The 23,447-nt window shown below is 39.5% G+C and overlaps 1 protein-coding gene across 2 annotated transcripts in view; it reads right to left on the reverse strand.

The window, feature by feature from the left end:
• Positions 1-23,447, reverse strand: part of LOC122808668 (C-type lectin domain family 4 member E-like) — a 555,751-nt gene that overhangs the window by 73,183 nt on the left and 459,121 nt on the right. For both annotated transcript variants that reach the window (XM_044079645.1, XM_044079644.1), the window contains exon 5: positions 23,120-23,229. In XM_044079645.1, coding sequence (XP_043935580.1) covers positions 23,120-23,229 — 110 coding nt within the window. The remainder of the gene's footprint in view (positions 1-23,119; positions 23,230-23,447) is intronic.

Genomic DNA, 23,447 nt, shown 5'->3' on the forward strand with positions numbered 1-23,447 from the left:
GATGATCCCACTACATTGGGAAAGGGGGCATATACCCTGCCAGTATCATCATCAATGACATTAAACTAGCAGACTGCTTATTTCCCAATGTGTTGTGCCTACTCTGTCTTGGTGGAATTACATAGGCTAAAATTGGTTCCTTTCCAAAGTACATACATCCATGTGTACAGTATTCTCTGTGTATTGCATTAACACCAAAGCCTCTGTGTGTGTTATTCACAAACATGTGGTGTGTTCCACCCAGTACACTTACCACTGTCCACTGTCAAAGGGATACTGACATCAGTCACCATGCACTCACCTGTATACACCCCCAGAACTATCAGGCATGTGGCACATGCAGTAACTGTTATAAAGAACCATCCATGTATTCAGCTGTATCCAGGATATGGCAGAGTCAAGGTGTCACCACAGTGCCACCCCCTTGTAGGAAACAACAGCAGACCAACATCTTGCTGACACATGGACACCTACAACATAAACGGAATACATTATGGAGACCACAATCACTCATTGTTAATAACAGCTATAATGCATCATGGCTAGACAGCGACACTTCTTGACATGTAAACATTGAACTTTAGTGCTGAAAACATGTTACACAGCATTACATTGGTACACCGTAGTACAGTCACCATGTGCATCAGAACCATATTAGCCTGTCCCTGGATCAATGTTATGGATGACAGGGATGTGGCACAGGTATCAATATTATGCACAGGGTGTGTTTTTGGTTTGCCAGAGACGTAGGCTGAACCATATGTTTGACATCATGTGTGTGTGTTAGGGAGTTTCATTATAAATTGGGCTGTTGCAATGTGGTGTGTGCAGGTATGGGGTTGCCCTAGCTGTGTTGGTAATGTGTGTGCATATGTAAGCACACACCTCTGCCATGTGGCTGCCCTATACAGGGTTTTTTTGGACAGCTGCAGAACATACCTGGCAGGGTGTGCAGTTCACTGTTTCTGGCCATGGAATGAGAACTGTGCCTGCCAGGGGTTCCACGGGCACAATCAGGTACAAGCCACGATATAGTACTCTCCCCTGACAATGACATATGTCCACTGTCCCCCCCATAGTGCTGGGGCTGGTACTGCCACTACGGGAGTGGATCTGACTTCTTGCACGTCCATGTCAACCTCCAGCTGTTGGTGTTGCTGGCCTATATCCACGTGGCCATCACACTACTCCCACCATATGCTCAAGCACAGACATTCCATGGTCAAGGATTCTCACCATCTGACCCAACTGTCTATACATGACCTCTGCAAAATAACGGTGGGCACTTGCAAGATCACAGATGTGAATAACAGGGAAATGAATAGCCCTCTGCAGCTTCAGACCCTGTCTGATATACCATTCCATATGTGCCTGTGCCTCCATGATGGCTTGAAACATGCATCTGATGACACCAGATGTGGTACTTCTGCCAGCGGCATGATGACCAGCAGCTCTCCTATGAGCACCCCTGTACATCTGCCTGTTTGGTATCCCACTGGGTATTTGGCAATGGCTGCTGTGTCCAGAAACATGTGCCATAGACTCCACACCGTCCTGTCCCATGCCACCACCCGCCAACTGTCCGTCATCTATGGCCACTGGTGATGGGGTATGTATAGGCAATTTGACTGTGTGCGGGGATGGGGTGGATAACAGTGGGATGTCAAACAATGGCGCAGCTTCATCCCCTGACAGCCCTGCCTGTGCCTCAACACGACTATAATCATTGTGAGAGTCTGCATGGACACTAACATCAGTTTGCCTGCAGGAGGGACACTGACCACCTCTCCACCTGTAAGGGGAAAACAAGAAATGCACTTTAAGACCTGCACATCATTGCTTAACAGTACACAAACACACACACACACACACACACACACATACACACACACACACACACACACACACACACACACTTACAGGTGAGGTTGCACAAAGATATTACACAAAGACCTCTCATTACCCATCTGTCAACATGAATGACATATGGCACTCAACAGCATGCAGTGCAACTATAGTCAATCCCTGTTACCAACATTATACATCTCTGTGATGCATGGGTTGTGTTAGTAGGTGATGCCCCTTCCCCTGGAACACACTGCACCCATCTACGCAGTATTGCTGTGCACCTGTTCAGCACCCTGGCATGTACTGTGCACCATACCTCACAGGTGTACACTGCCACACATATACACATTCAGCAATAGCGATATGTTTTCTCTGCTGCTCACAGTCCCTATGTGTTAGTCCGACACATATCAGGGATGATATGTGGACAGATGAATTAGTGAATGCCTGATGTCTGATTTACATATCTCATCATCAGCGGTGCATGTATGGCCAATAAAATACAATTACACTAACAACCTTCAAACCTTACTGTGGCTATGAGGAGTGTACACACTCTTATTGACATGACACCCTCTTCCCTGATATGCCATGGGGACACATTACTGCATATGTTAACATTACACAAACCTAATATGTGACAAATGACCTGTGCAATCAAATGCAGTATCAAACAAATGTGTTAGTTGTGCAGATGCTGATTGAGATGCATATAGTTTGTGGGTGTATAAGTGTTCACACCCTTAACATGATGGTTTGTTGCACCAACTGTTAAGTGTACTACAGCAGTCACTATTCCTGGAAGGGGTATACTAGCATGGACTATCTGCATTTGCCAGTATTTGGTCACACTGCCCTACAAATATCCCCCCAACTCTGCATGATTGCAAGGTCAACTCATGTGCACAGACCTTGGAGGTCACACAGTGTCATCACTATCGCTGTGGAGTCAGGGTTATTTCTGCCACAATTCATGACCTTGACTGTGCGCAGATGCAGCCATTCTTAGCAAACTTTGGATGTCTGCTTCAGTTTACTGTTGTGTTTCAGGATGACACCCCCCATTCTCAGCCTTTTTGCAGAAGCTTGACAACTATGGGCTACACATATGTCTCATTTTGAAGTCTGCCAAATTCAGAACACCATGTGTACTGGCCTAGTCCCTGCTAATGAATGGCAAACATACAGGTGTACACTGGCACCAGCAAGGTACAGATGGGGATGGTGGGCCTGAGGTGGGGTGAGGTATTGCTCATGCAGTATATGTATCCTAATTGATACTGTCTGTAGGTTTCCAACTTGGTCTTGGTACACCATTACACATTGCAACACATGCCCCTGGGGACTTCAGATGTTATGCATATGCTACCTGTAGAGAACCCTGGCTGATGTTTCCTGTAGAACAACTGTCCCATCTAATTACCCTAACCCATGGGCCACACTTATGCAGAGTCCAGGCAATTGTCAACACAGGTACTGCACAGCCAGTACTTGCTAGACATTCCTGCAACTCCATCAGTGTTGCAGCATGTTACTAGGCAGCCTGCATGACCAGTTTGTAACATGTGTCGTCAACTGTCTTGGATGGCCATCTGTTTATTTTCTACATTAATCTTGTCCCATACATCCTTGCCACATACATGACTGCACTGTTTGCCATGGTATATGCAATGGTGAGGTAAGGCTACATGTCCTACTCCTATGAGCTACCTGTTGGGTATAGGATCCATTCTATGGCTTGCAAGATGTGTGCAAGCCACGACTGCCTCTGTTGCAGGTAAGTGGGCACATTTGATGGACAAACATCTTGGACAGCAAACCATTTCATGATGTGACACTGAGGACCTGTACTTGCTGAAAGGTCCATACTCATGAAGAGTAAATGCTGTCAGTACCTCAAAAGCTGATTCCACAATGTTATTTGGAGTCTATGCACACATATGCTTCTAGTGTTTATTAAGGTGTGTATTCCTCATATTTGCTGTCCTAACATAGGATTCCATATTACACATTCATTGCTCATGTTAGGACCACATTAAAGGTTGTAAGGGTTGTGGAATGTGGTATTGTGATATGCCATTGTGTAGATCTGTAACAGTTGCCATTGTAATAGTGGTATATACACTGTTGTAGCACTGTATAAGGGTGATGTTTAGACATGTTCCTAATGTAGGCCATTTGTCCCACAATTATGTTCATCTCTGTTCACACATCTTGCAATGACAGGTTGTTAGTTATATTGCAGGACTCTTACATACCCTTCAGATATGCCACCATGGTGATCATTGTGATGCAGTGCAGTTAATAGCAACAATAACTGAACACGTACAGCATGCATTATGGCTATATGTGTTAAATGTGCGCATGGCAAATACCATGGCCATAACATGGCCAGTGTATTTGCAAACCTGAACAAACCACACCATACTCACCATCTACAGGCTTCTGTCCCAGAGGCATGCCAGAGGGACCTACGTAGTTGTGTGAGAGATGTGATGTCAGTAGCTACATCTGCGGCATTGGTATATAGTGGGAACAGCATTACAGTACATTAACAGTACAAACTCACAATACTACAGATTATGCACATCTGTTGATTACTACAAAGCAGCAACAGACCATATATATTTTATCTCACATATGCATGATTAAACTCTACAGATGCTTATGGATAAGCAACAGTGGTATACTGATGTGCCCTGTTCACTTACCTGCATGCTCCTCATCCATTGTGTGGGTAGCACCCACTTCCACAATTCTCTCTGCAGGGTCTTGTGTTTGCAGCTGGCAGGTGCCCCAAGGCTGTCAAGGAGATCCTCAGCATGTGTCAGGAGCATTGTATGGCATGAACCCCTGTGGCTAGCTGGTCCCTCCTAACTGTAGCAGCATGCTGACGGGCATGATGGAGTAGGTCAGTGCACCGATGTCGGACCTGCTCATAACTGCGGTTATGCAGGCTGACACCATTTACCCTGTGGATGAGCTCATTCCACAGGGTGGTCCTCACCTGCAGATCATGGGCTGTACATCCAAACAGGGTGTGGTAGTGCTGCACCAGGTGGTGTATAATACCCTCATTCTCCTGGGGGGAATAGACCGGCAAGTTCTCCCTTGACATGATGCCTGAAAGAAATAAGGAGGAAAAAAGGTCTGAGGACCTCATACTGCAAGGATATAATAGTTGTTAATACACATCTCTGTCTCACCCCCACCATATCTGAAACAATAATCTGAACACACATCTCAATGGGTATGTTTACAGCAAGCCTACTGTTGGGACATATATCATATTGTACAACAATTTGTGCAAAGTTTCTAGTCATGTTCTATGTTGAAACACTATCATGGAAGGCCTGTTGTGAACAATGTCACCTGCATGCCATTGTAGGGACCACTATGGTTCCATATATGCCTGTGTTCTGTTTGCTGTGTGACTGCTCCAAATCTGGTGTTTTGTGTTAATGGGGATATCTATGCATGCTGTTAGTCATAATTCTGGAATGTGTGGACTATTACTACCCACATATGTTCTATAACTGTGACACAATAGCATGTTTGGGAAGACATTTCCCAGCAGAACCACCTCTCCCACCTCATCTGGCTAAGTTACCAGGTAACAGCATATCTGGGACCCACCCTGGGAGCTCATCATCTGCTGGTCCTGCACTACCTTCAGGTGGAACCACCTCAGGGGATGGTGTTCATCCCCCCAAAGAGCACACACAGACAGAATCTTGTCACCTGAAGTCAGGTCCAGGGTCTGGTGAATAGGGAGCTCAACAGAGACTTGCGGGATGTGCTACACCACCTTGAGGGTGCATTCAAACATCAGGTCCCACTTTCTAACTCTCCATATACAACTGCACTGTTCTGCCTTGCTACAAAACAGACAGGTGTCACACCTGGACATAGCCTAACATTAGGGGGCATATATAGGTACAGATTGCAGGTAAGCCTATTACACACCTATGACATTTGTGCATGCTACATTTCACATTAACACAACTGTCCTGCAGGTAGTGGGGTCTGAAACTCATGTGTCTATCATAATGGCATTACTTCCACCACCAGGTATTTGGCACACTAATATACATGTCTTGAGGTACAGAACACACACTATGATGGCTTACATCTTGTCATTCAGTACTGATCTGCACAGTTGACAGGTATGGCCCGCTGCCCACAGGGCCAGACACTATGTCCATAGCAGATGTTCAGCAGGACATCATTACAACAACTCCTGATGGCACACATAAATCTTTCACATCATCTATCCCATTATTATGGACCGAGTACTACATTCAATTGCAGGCATATGTGTTTCACATACCTGTTGTAGTATTGTCCTCTGTTCTAAGTACACTTTATGTGTCCACTGTGTTATATACATTTGGTTTGTAGTTGTAGTTGTTTTAGATATTGTTTTCCTGTTTGTTTCTCTCTCTCTCTCTCTCTCTCTCTCTCTCTCTCTCTCTCTCTCCACTACAGGGATTGAAATGCTTTGAATAGATTGCAGCATGGATTTTGTTGGTGATGCACATGATCAGGGATGACCTCTACACCAGTCAGTGTTCACCATTTGCAAATTGCATGCAGCCAGCTGTTTAGTACTTCCAATACTACTGTCATGGCAACCCACTGCTATAAATTACTACATCATGTGAGTGTTGTCCCTTTACCTTTCCTGTATGCAATACATCCTTCCTGGGTGTGGGCAGCAGTGTTACAGACAGCAGGTAGAAATACATATTACAACAGGACTTGTAGACACAGGCCAACTACATATTTGTATAAGGTTCCAGACATATGGACAGTGTGAGTAGTGTTGTTATATGCATTGTATACTGCTAGTTTTACAGGGTTTGTGTGTACATGCTAGTTTAGCATGAAATGCAGCCTGTCTGCATAACTCTCAACTGTGGGCCTGTCCTCATGATGGCCAGAGGATTGGCAATTATGTTTTGTCTGTTCACCACACAGGTCTTGCCTCTGATATATCAGTGGCATTCTGCCTGTTGAGTGCTATCAGTACATGGCGACGTCCATTTGTGTTTCTGACTTCATGTTCCTGAGTAAAGGTATGTTGCAACCAATCCTGTAACACCAGCAACTTTCACAGTGTATAACAACAATTTTGCAAATATGGCCCTGTGTTTCAGCCTCTGTCCTCCACCTATATACCAGGCTTTGTCCATATGTCACGTAGAAAGAGGTTGTTAAGTAGTGGCCTATCATTATTTAGTGTTGGCATTCCTGCCATCATTCTAGTGATGTTGTGGACTCCCACACATATTGTGGGGTAGGGTCCATATATAATGTGGGCTACAGCTGGACAAACCGTGTGTGACATTGTACAGTCCAGTAACACTGTTATATGTCCTTGTAAGTCATTCTATGAGGGAGGGGAATATACCATTTATAACCCAGGCTGTTACATGTGAGGGATATCAGTAGTAAGACACATTAAGGTATATGCCTGTACATTTTCATACATTTCACCATGGGGACAGTGGTGAGCTAGGCTAGTGCTTACTGTCTTACAGACAGTTCTGTTTGTCAATGTGATAGTGATGTTTTAAGTTAAGCGTTGTTATGTAAAGAATACATTTTCATTGTGACAACTTAATTCTTTTCCCCCTAGGGTTGAGTTCAGAGTGTAATTAAAGGCTGCTGAACTACATCTGTATTAATTAGTGTTGATTAATTCTTATCTTCCAGGCCAGTGTTTCTTTACACTTGTACTACTTAAAGGCCTTGGTCTGGACATAGGTTATGTTTTCAGATTACTGTATAAAATGTTTTGCTTGAGAGTTGCATTAATCAGTTATTATGTATGTCAGACAACTAACTGCTACATAAAATGGCATATACAATTGAAATAGTACACAAATAAATGTTTCTATGTATGCAAACCTGTGTGTGGTGTCATATCCTTTAACTTCTCTGTGGGTATATGTTTCATGCAATAATTGTCTTTTGTATGAGAGAATCAAACACTGTCCATTTTAAAAGGTGGCAACTGTAGGAATACTGGCTGCTCAATATGCTGTGCACCCTCTAAATATGTATCTTCCTATACATATCTGAGAGTGAGATGTTAAGGAAGGATTATTGGTAAGTGTGGTGAGGGAGGTTTGGTAGGAAAGTTTACATTTGCAGACAGACAAGACAGACAAGAAAGCAGACAGGGATGGTGTATGACACATGGGGGGGTAAACATCTTGATGGGGAGGTTGGTTGGGAATCTGAGGTCATGAGCCCCCAGATGGTCTTAGTGGCACTGATGTCCCCACATGATGGCAGTCGCCACTACTCCTTCACAGCCCCGAAGGTGGCTGTACTGGGGGCTGAGGTGGAGGATCTTCCTGCCCCTCTAGCTGCAACAGCTTGTCTGAAGGACACTATGCACCATGCCACAGACCTCATCACGGGTTACAACGTCCTCACTGTCCCCACTTGCAGGGGGGGTGAGCCCCATCCCCTGCAGCGGTTCCACCCATGGGTGGTGTAGGACCAGCAGATGAGGGAGGTCTGGGTTGGGTCCTAGACATGCTGGGACCCAGTGCCTCAGCCAGGTGTGGTGGGAGAGGCGGATCCACTGGGATCTGCCTTTCCCATATGTGCTATGGTGTGGAAATTAACAATGAATTTTGGTTAGTCATGCACAACACATTACAACATTAGTCAAAGTAGCATGCATGAATATTCCCATGAACCCAAAACAGTGCAATTATAACAGTGCCATAGCAAACAGAACCCATGCATATATGGAATGGCATTCAGGGTTGCAACAGCATGCCAGTTAGCGGTATGTCAGGGAGGCAATAAGATGATTATTCAACAGGGGATATTAGTATACACACAGTTTAAACAATGATAAACCAAATGGAACTACAGTCCCAACAGCAGAGGTTTGCTTAGGAACCAGGGGCAGCCCGTGCTATTGGACTGCTGGACTGCAGCCCCTTCAGCTGTAAAATAAAGAAATAAAACGAAAAAGAAAAGATAAAAAAAAATGAAAAATCACAGACTTTTGCGCATGCGCACTAGTCCAGACTGCTGCTGAGACAGTCTGGAGCATGCACAGACTGTCTCAGCAGCAGTCCAGACTGGGAAACATGAAGAACAGAGCTCCCAGAAATCTATGCAGTTTTAAACTGCATAGACTGTTGCTGGGAACAACAAGTCAGGCCCGGACTGCAACATCGGCAGGCTGGAGTCTCATCGGGGAGATCACAAGCGTGGTGGATGTGCTCCAGATCTTGCAGGGATGTGCTCAAACACACCAGCTATGAACAAAGGGATGGGATCTACTGTGGAAGGTAAGATGGCTATATGGATTTTGTGTGTGTGTGTGTGTGTGTGTGTGTAAATGCCCCAGTTGTTATATACTGGTGGCTAGAACAAACACATGGTGGTGTGGTAAGGAATACCTCAGGCTTGAACCCTGTACCTTGTATGCAGGTGTTTAAGGACCTGAATTCCCCACCCACCACCATTTGTAAAAAAATTGCAGATTCTTGCCTCATATTTGATCTGATCTGTTCCTTATAATATCTGTGGTTTCTAAATATTGCAATGCTTGATATTTGATGGTGCAGTGGTAGCATTGTTGCCTCACAGTTGCAGGTTCGCAGGTTTGATTCTTGGCTGGGGTGCCTTCTGTTTGGGGTCTGCATCTTCTCCCCCCTGTGTTTGTGTGCGTTTGCTTTTGTGTCCTCTCATGTTACAAAGACATGTCTGTATTATTTCTTCCTGGGCCTCTGCTGAAAATTGTTTTTTTATTCCAAGTCAGACTGTCCTGATTAACAAATGTTAAATAAAATTGACAGGCATTTGAATTTCAGACTTCAGGTTTCTGAATGTTTAATTCCTTACACATTTGATGGTGCAGTGGTAGCATTGTTGCCTCACAGCTATAGGTTTTCTGGTTTGATTCTTGGCTGGGGTGCCTTCTGTGTGGAGTCTGCATCTTATACCTGTGTTTGTGTGGATTTGCTCTGGTGTCCTGCCATTTTACAAAGACATGTGTCTGCAGTATTTCTCCCTGGGTCTCTGCTGAAAATTTTTTTTGTTCCATCAGAAGTAAAATTGACAGGCATTTGAATTTCAGACTTCGTATTCTTCAGAAAATACATAGTAACACAACCTTTTATTCTAACAATTTTCTAAGTTTATAAGATGAATACTTGAAATTTATCCTTATTTTTGGGACTGTATTACCCCATTATTGGCTTTGTCCAGGTTTTTTGTGCTAAGGTTGACAGCAATGGCAAGATCTGAATTCACTGACTATGTTTGAAGGCTGTATTCCCCCATTACTGGGTTTGTCTAGGTGTTTTGTGCTAAGAGGTTGACAGCTATGGTGAGAACTGAATTCATTAAATGATAGCCATTTAAGTTTCAGTCTTCCTCTCTTTCACAAAGCAGCTGATTTTGCATAGTGGTATGTTGCTCTGACTGTTTTGCACAGGGACATTGGTAGTAAAATGTATGGTGGTAACGCAGCATTTTTCTTTCACAAAGCAGCAGCATTGGCATAGTGGTATGTTGCTCTGACTCTTTTGCACAGGGACCTTGGCAGTAAAATTTATGGTGGTAACACAGCATTTTATTCTAGCGACTTTCCAAGATTATACAAGCAATGTTTAATGTGTCCCTGGTTTTTGGCCTTTTGACCCCCCCCCCAATAAATTTATTTTTTTTTCAGATTTCTTGTGTTGTGAAGTTGAGATGCAGTTGAGTATTGAGTAGATTTTACAAGGAGCTGAGAGCTGCGGGGGGAGAGAAGTTTAGTGCTGCTTATGCTAAGTCAGCTTGCATTGTTAATAGCACAACAGGTTGTGTACTTGCTTTTGATGCAGAAGGTTGTTGGTTCTACTCCCACAAGGGGTGAATGCTGCCATACTGAAAAAGTTAAGATACTAACTATGAGAATGTTATCGGTTTGCTATCCATTTCCTATTGCAGTATTACTAGCTTATCATTTTTAATGTAATATAGGCAATTTCTTCCTCAGGGGCATCAGACACTTTATTTTTTGATGAAACCATGAAATATAAAGGTCTTTGCTAGCAGCAACCTCTTCATTAGTTACATATTTATTTAATGTGGAATTATTTAGATGACGTTTTTACTTCTTCAGAGATTGTGCATATTTACTAATAATGGTGGACTGTAGAATTGTGCATATTTACTGATAATGGTGGACTGTATAATTGTGCATATTTACTGATAATGGTGGACTGTAGAAGTTTGAGTAGACTTTTATGATGGAAATGTTCTGAACTGGGCAGTTTTGTCATTATGGGTGCATGCATTTTGTTTCATTGTTTACTGGAAAGATGTTCTGAATTGGGCAGTTCTGCCACTGGTAAAATGTATTTTCTTTGAATGTGGGTTTCAATGCTGTTTCAATGAATGTGAGTTTCAAGCGCAGAGAAGTTTTAATGCTAAGTTTATTTAGCAGATGTCTTAGTGTTTGTGCTGTAAAATGCAAAATAAAACTTTCAAAATAAGCCCAAATCATCATAGAAGTAGATCAGTATGCACATTAGTGTTTATGGTAAATGGAGTGAAATAGCCAGGTAATGGACAGCCCCATCTGAATTATACCTCCCAACTATCCAGATTTTCAAAGAATGAATAGATTTTTGCTTCTTATTTTTGGTTTGTTCCTCATAAAATGTGTGGTTTTCTGGCAAATCATTTAGGAATTAAGTCACTAAATACTGACACACTGAGTTTCAGACTTCATAACCTTCAGAAAATGCATGCTGTTCTATCAACTGTCTCAGTTTATACAAGAGCAATTTTTAGTACTGTTTATATGTTCCCCCAATATATTTGGCCTTGTCCAGATTTATTGCATTAACAGGTTGAGAGATACATGCAAATAAATTGCTTTATAGAATTAGGCATAGCCAAACCTCTCAACTGTCCCTGATTTTGGCTCAAAATGTTGCTCTTCCCCCTAATAATCCCTCCGCAAAATAGCAATTTTGGAAGAAAACATGGAGGGTTTACAATTAAGAAATAACTGTAATAATCAGAGTTATAGATTATAGACTTCCAGCAGTTGACTATAAACTATTTGGATGTCAATTTATTTAAAGATCTAATAAACAAACAATATATTGCTCTAATACAAAGGAAGGAAACATTTTGTAACTCCTATCTTCATTATACAAGTTTACACCGTTATACACAAAAGAAATCTATAGATTAAGGGCAACTAATCAGGGCGGCCCGTATGTCAACTTTATATAGTGACTTTTTGATTGAATGTCAACTTTTGGTTACTCTATTTACAGAGAGAGGATATCCAGTTGATTTCATTACAGATATATTTAATGAAGTTAAGTATAAAAGAGACAACTGTCTTATTGCACCAATACTAGAAGTGAAAAACAGTACTGATGATTATATAATAAGACTTCAAATAATAGAAGAGAGGACACAAATTAATAGTAATTTAGACAACAGCATTAATACTATTAAAAATACAAATAATAAAAAATACCAACTTAGTTATATTACAACATTTAATATGGAAAGTGACATCATTAGAAATATATTATATAAAAAATGGCTATTAATTCAACAAGACAGAAATATTAATTTAAACCTTTCTGAATATCCTACAATTGTTTTTAGAAAAAGACAAAACATTAAAAATATTCTTGAGTCAAGTAAAATCAAAACTTTCAGCTACCGTACAGGAATGAATAACTGCGGTAGCTGTAGCATGTGTAAACACATTCTTAGCGGTGAATATGTTACTATAAACAACAATAAATATAAGATAAAACACAAACAATTGTAATTCAAAGTTAATAGTCTATGTAGCTACGTGTACTTTATGTACAGCGTTCTACATAGGAAAAACAGAACGCCGCTTAAAAGATAGGATTTATGAGCATACATATGCGATAGCCAATGCCAAGATGGAAAATGCATTGGCGAAACATAGTATTGCTAATGCAGGACATAAGTTTAAATTTACAGCCATTGATCAGATCTTAACTGACATTAGAGGGGGTCTTTATAATCTTTTATTAGAAGATTGTGAACTGTCCTGGCAATGGAGAACCAATTCTTTTTACAAACCAGGACTTAATGAACAATGTAACATTCTATGTTTACTGAAGTTGAAAAGTTTATCTAGATAAATTTGATGCTTTATACATCTGTCACTATCTTTAAAGATCACCCCATGTAGTGATAGTTCATATATACTACATGGCATTCTTAGTTACACTGCTTCACTTACACATATTCACTTTTATATATTTTGATACACAATTTTATATATACATATATATGTACATATATACATATATATATATATATATATATATATATATATATATATATATATATATGTTGTTTTCATATATTTATTACTTTTTATATAAAAAAGTTTTAATTTTAAGACTTGCAGCAGCACATTCATACCTATATAGGATTTTAAATGTAACTAAATTTTAGATTAGGTTATTACGTGTACCACTTTAATTGTCTTCATTAAGGAAATGATGTTAAGCTATAAATGAAGAACTTTTGTAATGTGTGTTTTTGTCTGAAGAAGTTGCCCCAATATAGGGCGACGAAAAGCGCTTTACAACCATTAAAGAGTATATTCCTTGGCGTTTTGTTGGTTTGTGCCTGAGGAGATTCTGTTTTCAGAGTTGTAGATTACTTTTATTTCAGAAATGCATGTAGATTCTTTTATTTTGTCAGCTGCTCAAGTTATCAGTACTAATATTAAAGTGTCACTTCTTTGACAGGTTCCCAGCTGTATTGTGTGGCTATTTTATATTTTTGCATCACATTTTTGGTCCATTTTTCATAAAATTGTGGGTTTTTTTGGCAAAATTGTGGGTTTTTTGGCAAATTAGTGACAAATCATTAAAGACTGAAGTTAGAAAATAATGACAGACATTTGAGTTTCAGATTTCATACCATTCAGAAAATTCATACTAATGCAAGACCTATTCTATTATCTTTCTAAGTTTATAAGAGCAATATTTAAAAATTGTCCTTATTTTTGGACCTTTGTCCCACTTCTTTGTATGGCTTTGTCCAGATTTCTTGCTCTGAGGTTGAGAGGTATGACAAATGTGTCAGGGCCATCACAGTCAGCCAGAGACATTTCAAATTGTGACATACTTGTTGCACCCCACTCCTCCATGTAGTGACTCTGGATGTGTCGAAGCAAGGCAAGGAGTAGTTATGCAGTGTAACTGTGCAGAGTATCCCCCCCCCATCCAAGGTAGACACAAGTACTAGAGTGGATTTTCATCTGTCCTTGATTTTTGCAGAATGGTCTGGTTTCTGTCATATTTTGTGTACTGTTGATTTATGCGTATTACTCAAAGTGCCTGTTGCTCTGTGTTTAAGTTGCAATACTTTAATGACCATCAGGTAAGCTTGGCTGAGATCGTAAGATGCAAGTAAGCTTTAATAAGCATACTGTTAAAGAATTGCCAACATTGAAAGCCTTTCTGTAGTTGCCATGTAGAGAATACTTAACTAGATAATGTATAAGCCTTGGATATTGAAATGCATATAACAGTATTTGTAATAAAGGACAGGATTACATTATTTTAAGAAGCTCATTACACTTGGAGCCTTTCAGTCATCTCTGCAGGCTTTACCCGTAAACTAAACAGAATGCCAGTTGTGTGGTCCATAACCTGTACAGTAATCCTTTTAAGCAATGTTTCTTGAGCTTATTTCTTGTTTGCTTTTCATTTTTTACTTTGATTATGTTTTCCCCATGAAACAAGTAGATAGTTGTCAGGCAGCAGGTCTTTTTTTGGATAAGAAACATTTTACAAGTGGGGGCATCAGAGATTTCTACTTTCAGCATGTTACTTGGTACTTTAATAAGGCTGAATATAAATTATAATTAGAACTGCAGTGCAAGAAGTGGTTTGAGTTGAGTGCTGCTTGTTTTTCTTATACTTGATTTTGACTGGCATTCCATTAATGTATTTAAAAAGTAATTTATTTTTTCATGCCTCATAACCTTTTTGTTTCCATGTAGATATTAAGTAAGCTGTCATGCAGCCAATGCATTGACATATTTATATTCTTCTACACTTCATTTTGTCTTTATTGGACTCTCATAATGACGGTTTGGCACCCAGGGCAGTGTATTTAGTTCGTTTTTGTGGTTTTGAGCATAGCTCCTCCCCTTTCTAGTTGGTCACACCCCTTACCATTGACCCCACCCATTCAGCTGTCTCCTGCAGCCCCCCCCTTTGATTTGAAGTCACCAGCTGCCACTGTAAGGAACATAACCCATGTTGGTTTCAGTGTGATGGTTGGATTAGCTGAGTGGTGGGGGAATGGAACAGATTCAATTGACAACTTCTAGCAAGTATATTTGTCAGTACATGTCTATTCAATGCTCTACATTCTGACAACACTTACACTCTACCTGGGCTATGGGGCTGCTACGGCACACCAACAACTGTAGATATCAACAGAGTAATTGTACCCTTATTCTAGTTATACACATCAGACCTGTTTCTATACCAATTTCTTTACATGAGGGCCTGTCCAGATGAACTGTGTGCACATTACGTTGCTGTTTCTACACATATTTCAGATTTGCATATTAGTTGCAGACCCTGGAGTGTGTGCTGTGCCTTTCACATACATCTACTGGGACATTCTCTGTGTGCAGGTTTCTTGTCAACTGGGGAAACTATATGTGACAGTGTGACACTTGAGGGGCTTGTCTGGGCCAGACTGCTGAATGTGGCTGTCTAGCTTGCATCTATTTGTTGGACAGTGGCTGACCAACACAGCAGTTGTACACCTTTCATAGTTATACACATTTTACTAGTATTTCTATTCAGATTTCTTTACCTGTGTGCCCTGTATGGAAAATCCATGTGTTGCAGTACATTATTTTTTCTGTTCAGATTGCAGTTTAAAGCTGTAGAACCAGACTGAGATGTTAGTGGCTGCCCCTGTATTCGAACCGTGCTGTATGTGCAAAATTGAGCTACAGGCCTTGTCCTTATCAAACTGAGCTACTGGGAAAGTCTTGTATTTTGTTTGTCACATTTGTATCTAGTATATATGTTTGTGCACAGTACTTTTATTATCACATGTTGCATTATTTGTTTCCCATTTTCAGTACAATTTATGCATACACAGCAGATATTAGTACAACTGCATACTGCAATTTAGATTCCTAAGTACACAGTGTAGGTTTTAGGTCTGCACCTGTTAGCCTTATACATTTCTCAGTGCATTCACAGCTACATATGGCTAAAATTGGAAGGTTAACACAGGACAATGCTGGCAGATAAACAAGCAAAACACATTCTGATGGGAATATGTACTGTTGCTTTTTTCCAGTTATTTGACATGCCCATTCTAAGGTATGCAGACAAGCAGTGCTAAATCAGTTCACTTCAGTTAATGCATTCGGCAGGACATACACATTTCTATGTATCAAGCACAAGTGAGATGACACACACCAGTGTTTGGGATCACCTTTATTAGTTTTGACTCAGAACTCCACAATTACTATTTCTGCATGATCTGCACAGGGGAATGCTTTTCATTTCCAACTGTTACAGTAGCCCTGACATGGTACTTTCTTGGCAGGTTCACTCAGACACACTCATATATATTCTAATATTCTTGTCCTGCATATTGTACCTTGTTTGCTACTGATATCTGTCTTACACAGCAGCTGGGAATACTCCATTGTAACACTGGCAGCCTGACACAGGCATTTATTCCTGACATTTACAGCACAATTATATATACAGGCAGTACTACCATTACTATAATTTTGATTTCTTACTGCTAATAGTAGGGGGTATTCTGTACTCACCATACTGCTGATGCAGCTGGGCCAGTCACTGTGCATGAGCCTGCACATGCCGGGACCTCTCTGCAGCAGCTGTATGGGGAGACATCACACATTATTTACTTCTGCACAGTCACAAGTTGAACTTTTTCCATACTTAGAGATGCATAAGACTGCATACTTACAGACAGGTGGGACATCCTTTGCTTGTGCTTCTTGGCTCCACTGGTCCAAGAGTGCACCCCTCTTCTACTTCAGGTCATTATGTTGATGATGTACCTGCTCATCAGTCTGGAGTATGCCAGTGGATCTGGTGAGAGCACTTGCAAGCTGTTCCCAGGCCTCCACTTTGTACTATGAGCCCTGGTACTGGCCTTGCAGCAGCCTGCTGTCATGGTTTTTAACTAGGAACTCAACCATGACCCTGGAATCCTGGATGCCCCATCAGTCCACTCGGAAGTGCAGACCTTCTCTGACCCCAGCCATTTTGGTCCTGCTGTGTGCAATCCCAAATGGTTATGGCTGCATTCCCACCTGTGCAGTTTAAATAGGGCAGTTTTTCTGCTCTTTTTCATTATTGGCTGGTTTTAATATGCTGCATTATGCTTAGCTCCATACAAATCCACATAGCAATGCTTAAACCAGCTAAGCAGACCTGCATGCAGGTAAGCAATGCTTACACTAGCAAACATTGCTTAACTCCACTTTTTTCATTAAAGTTATAAACTGTTTTTTTACATTTATATTTTGGATATTCCCACCCCTACTGTGTTATACATGAGCCATAAGATTGACATCTATTATTCACAATCCTTAAAGGTGTATTACATTTACTTATTTAACATAACATTTATTTATTTAACATTTGTTAACCAGGAAAGTCCAACTTGGAAAGAGCCAATTTTCAGAGGAGGCCCAGGGAGAAATACTCCAGAAGCATGTCTTTGTAATGTGGGAGGAAACCAAAGCACCCAGAGAAAACCCACACGAATGCAGGGAGGACATGCAGACTCCAGACAGAAGAAACCCCAGCCGAGAATCAAACCAGGGAACCTCTTGCTGTAAGGCAACAATGTTACTGCTGCACTACTGCGCTGTCCATTAATTTGGCAGAGGGGAAGATTCGAACTGAGCATGTTCCACATATATACCATGGCAGTACCACTATGCTACGCATAGTGGCGCATCACGCAAACAAGCTGCGTGGTGCTTAAATTTCAGATTTATTTCATGAAAAAATATATTTTTTTTTTTTATTCCTTTCCTCTTGCCCTACTGCTTATTTGTATGAAGGGCAAGAGTGCACACATTTGGGGGTGTGCACTTGAAGGCTGCTGCCTTCTATAGGTGTTTGTGGTATTTTTTTCAGTGTCCGCAGACACTGAAGTGTTAGCTATTTACATTTCATTGTCTGTAGACACTTGTTTACTATATAACATTAGAGGCAGGCTCTAATATTATATAGTTTGACACTCATCCATGTCAGAAAGTGCCGTACAGAACTTTCAGAGCAAAGGGGGCATGTTTCAGGTGCTAGGACTGCTGACACATGCCCCTGCACTCGTTCCTGGTTGTGTCCATTTAGTTTAGATAGCAGCATGCTTTCATGCATATGCAATGTGCGCTGCTATCCTAAATTGACACAAACCACTCCATGCAAGAATAGCCTTATTCTTGCATGGAGCTTCGTGAATCCAGGGGACAATCTATTGTCATTGTGAAGGAATATAAAGATGCAAGGGAAATTAAAAACAATTACTAATTATTTGTCCTTCAGCTTTTTTTGTTTTTCATTGGTCTTCCATATATTTTTCACTGCCCATATTTTCAGTGAATTAAGTGTCTTCTTAAGAATTGAACTTTTTTTGTCCTTCAGAGAGAAATATTCGTATTTTGGCAGGGGAAAATTAAATGTATTTATTATAGCTGTCTTCATTTCTTAAATCAGTGAAATGCATGTTTTTCTTCTGGTAATTACCTTAGATAGTTACTGTAAAATATAATAAAACTAATTCTTATCTTGATCATATATATTATCAAGAAACAAAATTGTTCTATTTAAATAAAAACTGTACTTAATTTTTTTCTTTATTTACTTTTCTCCTTCTAAAATTATTCTCTCCATATCATTGATTGCATACTTCTTCCCTAAAATCCGAATACTCTGTTGTTTGACCATTTCACTAATTATTTTATTTTGTTTTACAGTCTTCTTCAACAGAATCCAGTATATCATTTTTAAATAAATGTCCTGAATATTATTGAGTAAAGAGTGAAATTTCTTTTTAAATGACATGTCTTGACTGTTAGCTTTTGTGTGACTCCTCCTGTAGATTTTCTATGATTATGCTTTTGATTGAAATTATAATAGGGATTTCACAGTCTTTGTCTGAGTATTTGTTCTACTTTTGATGTTACTGAAAGAGTTTAAGTAATCGATCCCTATCAAGGATCAACTGAAGACTGCAGAACAAATTTCCAGTGCTGCTAGCCTGCCACCAGCTTGGCCATGCCATCCAAACAAGTCCAATTGTCAAGGGCATTATTTCTAATCAGGAGCAGTGGGAAACAGTGAAACCTAATGATAATGGCCATTAGCATCAGTCCCACTCCTCTCGGATATTTTGATTTCATATATGCATATTTGTAACATTGTGTGCCTTGATGTATCACAGATGATAGCAAAATATGTAACTTCATCTTTTTCCCACCAGCTGTCTTTTGTGTATAAAAAGGGGAGGCCAACACTTGCAGCTGGTGTTCAAACAGCAGCCAAACATTTAATGTTGAAATATGCAAAATTGTGCCCTTTAGTAGGAAAGTAACCTTATTTAACTACTGTATTAATATTACCAGATTAAGGATGGAGAAGGCTTAATTCTAAAAATGTCCTGTGTTACAAAAATAATATTCTGTATAGGTGTTATTCTCCTTAAGGACCTGCATCCCAAATCTAAATTTCTGCTTGGTTTATTCCTTAATATTTTCTGCTATCTCATGAAAATAATACTACATATGGTTGTCATTACCCTTCAGCCTATGCATCCCAAATCTTAATATCTGCTTTCTCTCCAAATTTCAGCCATGTCATTCTTATCTCTTTTCACCTTGATTTTTAACATTTTGCTGCAAGAAGTGGAGAAAGAAGATTATATCAGTGGGATGACTGCAAGTAGGGATATAGAAAATAGGCAAGAAGGCTGGAACGTATTAGAGGAAACAGCTAAAGAACCAAGTTAATGACAGCAAATACTAGAAGAAGAGACAGAGAAGGAAATAGAGTATACTGAGGTTAAGCAGAAGTCTGGACTGCAGGTTATGACTGCTAACTACCAGTGAATGATAGTACAGTACAGGCAAAGAGAAAGGGATAGGAGTGCTTAGTGAAAGACCAGCTCAGATAGACTTTTTAGTTGTGTTTAGTTTAGAACAGAATTTGCTACTAAATAGGGTATAAGTAGTAAGTCATCTAAATATTGTATAACTATGACAATCAAGCAGAGGAAGATAGAAACAATTAAGAAAATTGAAAGGAAGGGCAATTTACAATGGAACAACAGGAAGACATTTATAATGCTCGTAAGGATGCAACAAAGGATTGAGGGTTTCAGTTTTCTGCATGTAAGTGTTTGAATAGTTATCTTCATACCCCAAACAGGTTTCACAGAAAGTTTTTCCTTGGTTAGACAGGAAATACCGGAGGTGTGATGGGAAGGGGGTAATTGGGAACATGTTCTGAGAATGTAACAAGTTGGCAGATTAAAAAATGCCCTACAGAGTATTCTGTCAATGATGTTAGGGCAAGAAATTGTTGTAACTAAGGAAATATTCTGCTGAGCTGGGATATAGGACACAAATTGTTTACACATAACATGACTTTACTAAGATTAAAGCTATTGGCTGCCAAAAAAGCAATTACTAGAAAATGGAAATCAAAATGTAAACCATCTCAAATACAAAAGATAAAACAACTGGAGGTGGTATCTTTAGAAAAGGGAAGGAGGAGGAGATTATTATGAAATAAAGTTAATCTGTGGAAGCAATGCATATGGGAATGTGTTTAGGAGGAGAAGCAATATTAAAGAAAAGGCAGGAAGTGAGCAATTTGTGTAGTATTAGAGTAAAATAAAATTACTTAAAATAAAACATATATGTATTTTGCATGAAATTACCAGCTGGAAACATGTTACAGTGGCTTTTCTTTCTATTAATGTAGTTGTACTCATGTCATTTTGTAAAATGTGATGACGTAATAAAGATATTTAAAAACTAAACAGATTGTAGTGGACCCAGATTTGTTAATCAGAGATGTGTCTTTTCAAACAACGCATTGCAACAGTTCTCAACAAGGCCCAATGAACAACACAACAGCTCATTTGATATAATCTGCCACTCTAGGGGAGGTTGTTTATCTCACTATATTTCCCTAATCTACACACTTGCAATCCAACTTTCTGCAATCTCATAAACAAACACCTTGTATAACTAAAAAGGATTCACGGATTATTTATGAAGATGGCAGACAAGTTCAACAACCTGAGTTAAACAGAATGTTTTCAAGCTACTCTTTTTTACACCTTAACAATTTCACAGAAGCTATCAGCAGCACCATCTATTCTGGCCTCCAAATGATTGTATTATTCTTGAAAATATGAGCATGTATAAATTGAAGTGTCCATAGAGGCATAAAATGATATTAAACTGAAATCGCAATTAACAATCATTCTATCCATAACAGATTAATTAAATCAACTAGTGATACAGAAATCTGTGGAGTAAATGTCCCCTCATGGCTATAAAGCAGTGTGGTATTCTTTGTGCTTTAAGGAAAAATTTGGTGAAAATATATGGCTACCAATTATTGCCATCATGGAATAATTACTATCAAACATCTAGATGACTAACAGACTTTAAGCTTGTTTCTAAAAACTATGAAGCTACAGTTTGCTTTAATGCCACTGTACATTTGGGTTTAACTTGAGATTTTATTTCTGCATTTTTGCCTGATTATTTTGGTTCATAGGCTGAATCAATAAACATTCTAATATGTTCAATGTTCTACCATAGTTGACAAAATTAAATAAAGAAATAAAATAAATCTATCACTACAATATCTGTATACCATTTTTTTTAACAAATATGAGTATTGTTCTGGTTTATAAACCTACTATTTCTCCAAATTATACTTCTAAATGCTTTACCAGTAGCTGGCTGTGTGTCTAGAAAGCTAAATCTCAGACTACATTCCATATGTCCTGGATTTATTTGGGTAGAGGTCTAAGAGTTATAGAAATTGTTTGAGGTAGATAAACACATGACAGAGCATAACTTTCTTGCCTATCTCTGGATTGGGGTTAAGGGTACATACCAGGAATATAGACTGTTATATATTTTCTGGGGAGCAGTCAAGAGACCAAATGGAGACACTTGCTTCAAACTGAAAAGGGCTGTCTGAGTGTTGCATCGCTTTTAGAAATAGGGGTAAACTCTCATAAGGGCTCACTGCATGATAATCTTTTGGGAGGCAGTAGGTTTGCACAAGAGAAATGATACGGTTCTGTTTTGTCATATATGAGGGCATTATCAGTGCCACTCTCACTCAACCCTCATTTCAAGGAGAATGACTGCAACATATGGGTTCAGCCAATTAGATAGACTAGAAATTAGGGGCTCAGCCAATGAGAATGGCTGGGCATTAGAGCTTCGGCCAGTGGGAATGACTGGACCTTAATATTTCTAACAAATGGGAATGGGTGCATTGTTGGCTTGACTGAAATATGGTATTATACAATGACACAACTAGTTACAAGTGATTAACTTTAGGCATAACAACAAATGTATAAGAGATTGTAATGCTGTCATTAATACAGAAAGTCCAGGTGCCTACAAATCAGGTATTATTTCTGTTTAGCTTCATCTTCAGGTATGCTAGTAGAATGTGCATAACAGGGAGACTCAATAGTCAAACAGGCATCAGTAATAAAATTAAAAAAAAACTATGCTGATCTTCGAAACTAGCTCTTTGCATTAGTATTTTTGACACTTGATAAGTGCATATTTGTATGGCTGTGAAACAGAATTGTTGGCTTGACTGAAATATAATATTATACAATGACACATCTAGTTTGAAGTGATGAACTTTAGACATAACAACAAATGTATAAGATATTGTAATGTTATCATTAATACAGAAAAGTCCAGGTGCTCCAGACTGAACACTCATTACTAATCAGGTATTATTTCTGTTTAGCTTCACCTTCAGGTGTGCTAGTAGAATTTGTTTTCATGTGTGAGAGTGAAAGTGTGTGTGTGCATGTGCACGCATACCCATGTGTATGTATGAATGTGAGTGTGTGCGCGCCTGTGTTTGTATGTGTGCTCATGATCACATCCATGTGAAGTAATGCTGACTGAACTTTTACATTTATTTACCTGGTTTTGTTTTTGTACTCTGTGCCATCAACCCACTTCCAATTATTTTCCTTTTTCTGATCTGTTAGACCAATCCAGGAAGTCTCATTATAATGTTTACTTAAGAAGTCCTACAAAAACAGGGAATAAGAAAAATCTAAACATGGAATTAACAGTAAACATCTGATTTTGAAAGACAGAGCTATTACAACACTCTACTTCCTAGATGATTTATGTCAACTACCATTTAGTTAGTGTTAGCAATTCCTTAACAAATGAATATTGTATCATTAACAATATTAGAATCATTTGACTGCCTTATGTAATCCTTCTAAACAATAATACAAAA

This window comes from Protopterus annectens, chromosome 8.part0 (assembly GCF_019279795.1).
Source record: "Protopterus annectens isolate FY-2018-M chromosome 8.part0, PAN1.0, whole genome shotgun sequence".
In the NCBI taxonomy this organism is placed as follows: Eukaryota; Metazoa; Chordata; order Ceratodontiformes; family Protopteridae; genus Protopterus; species Protopterus annectens.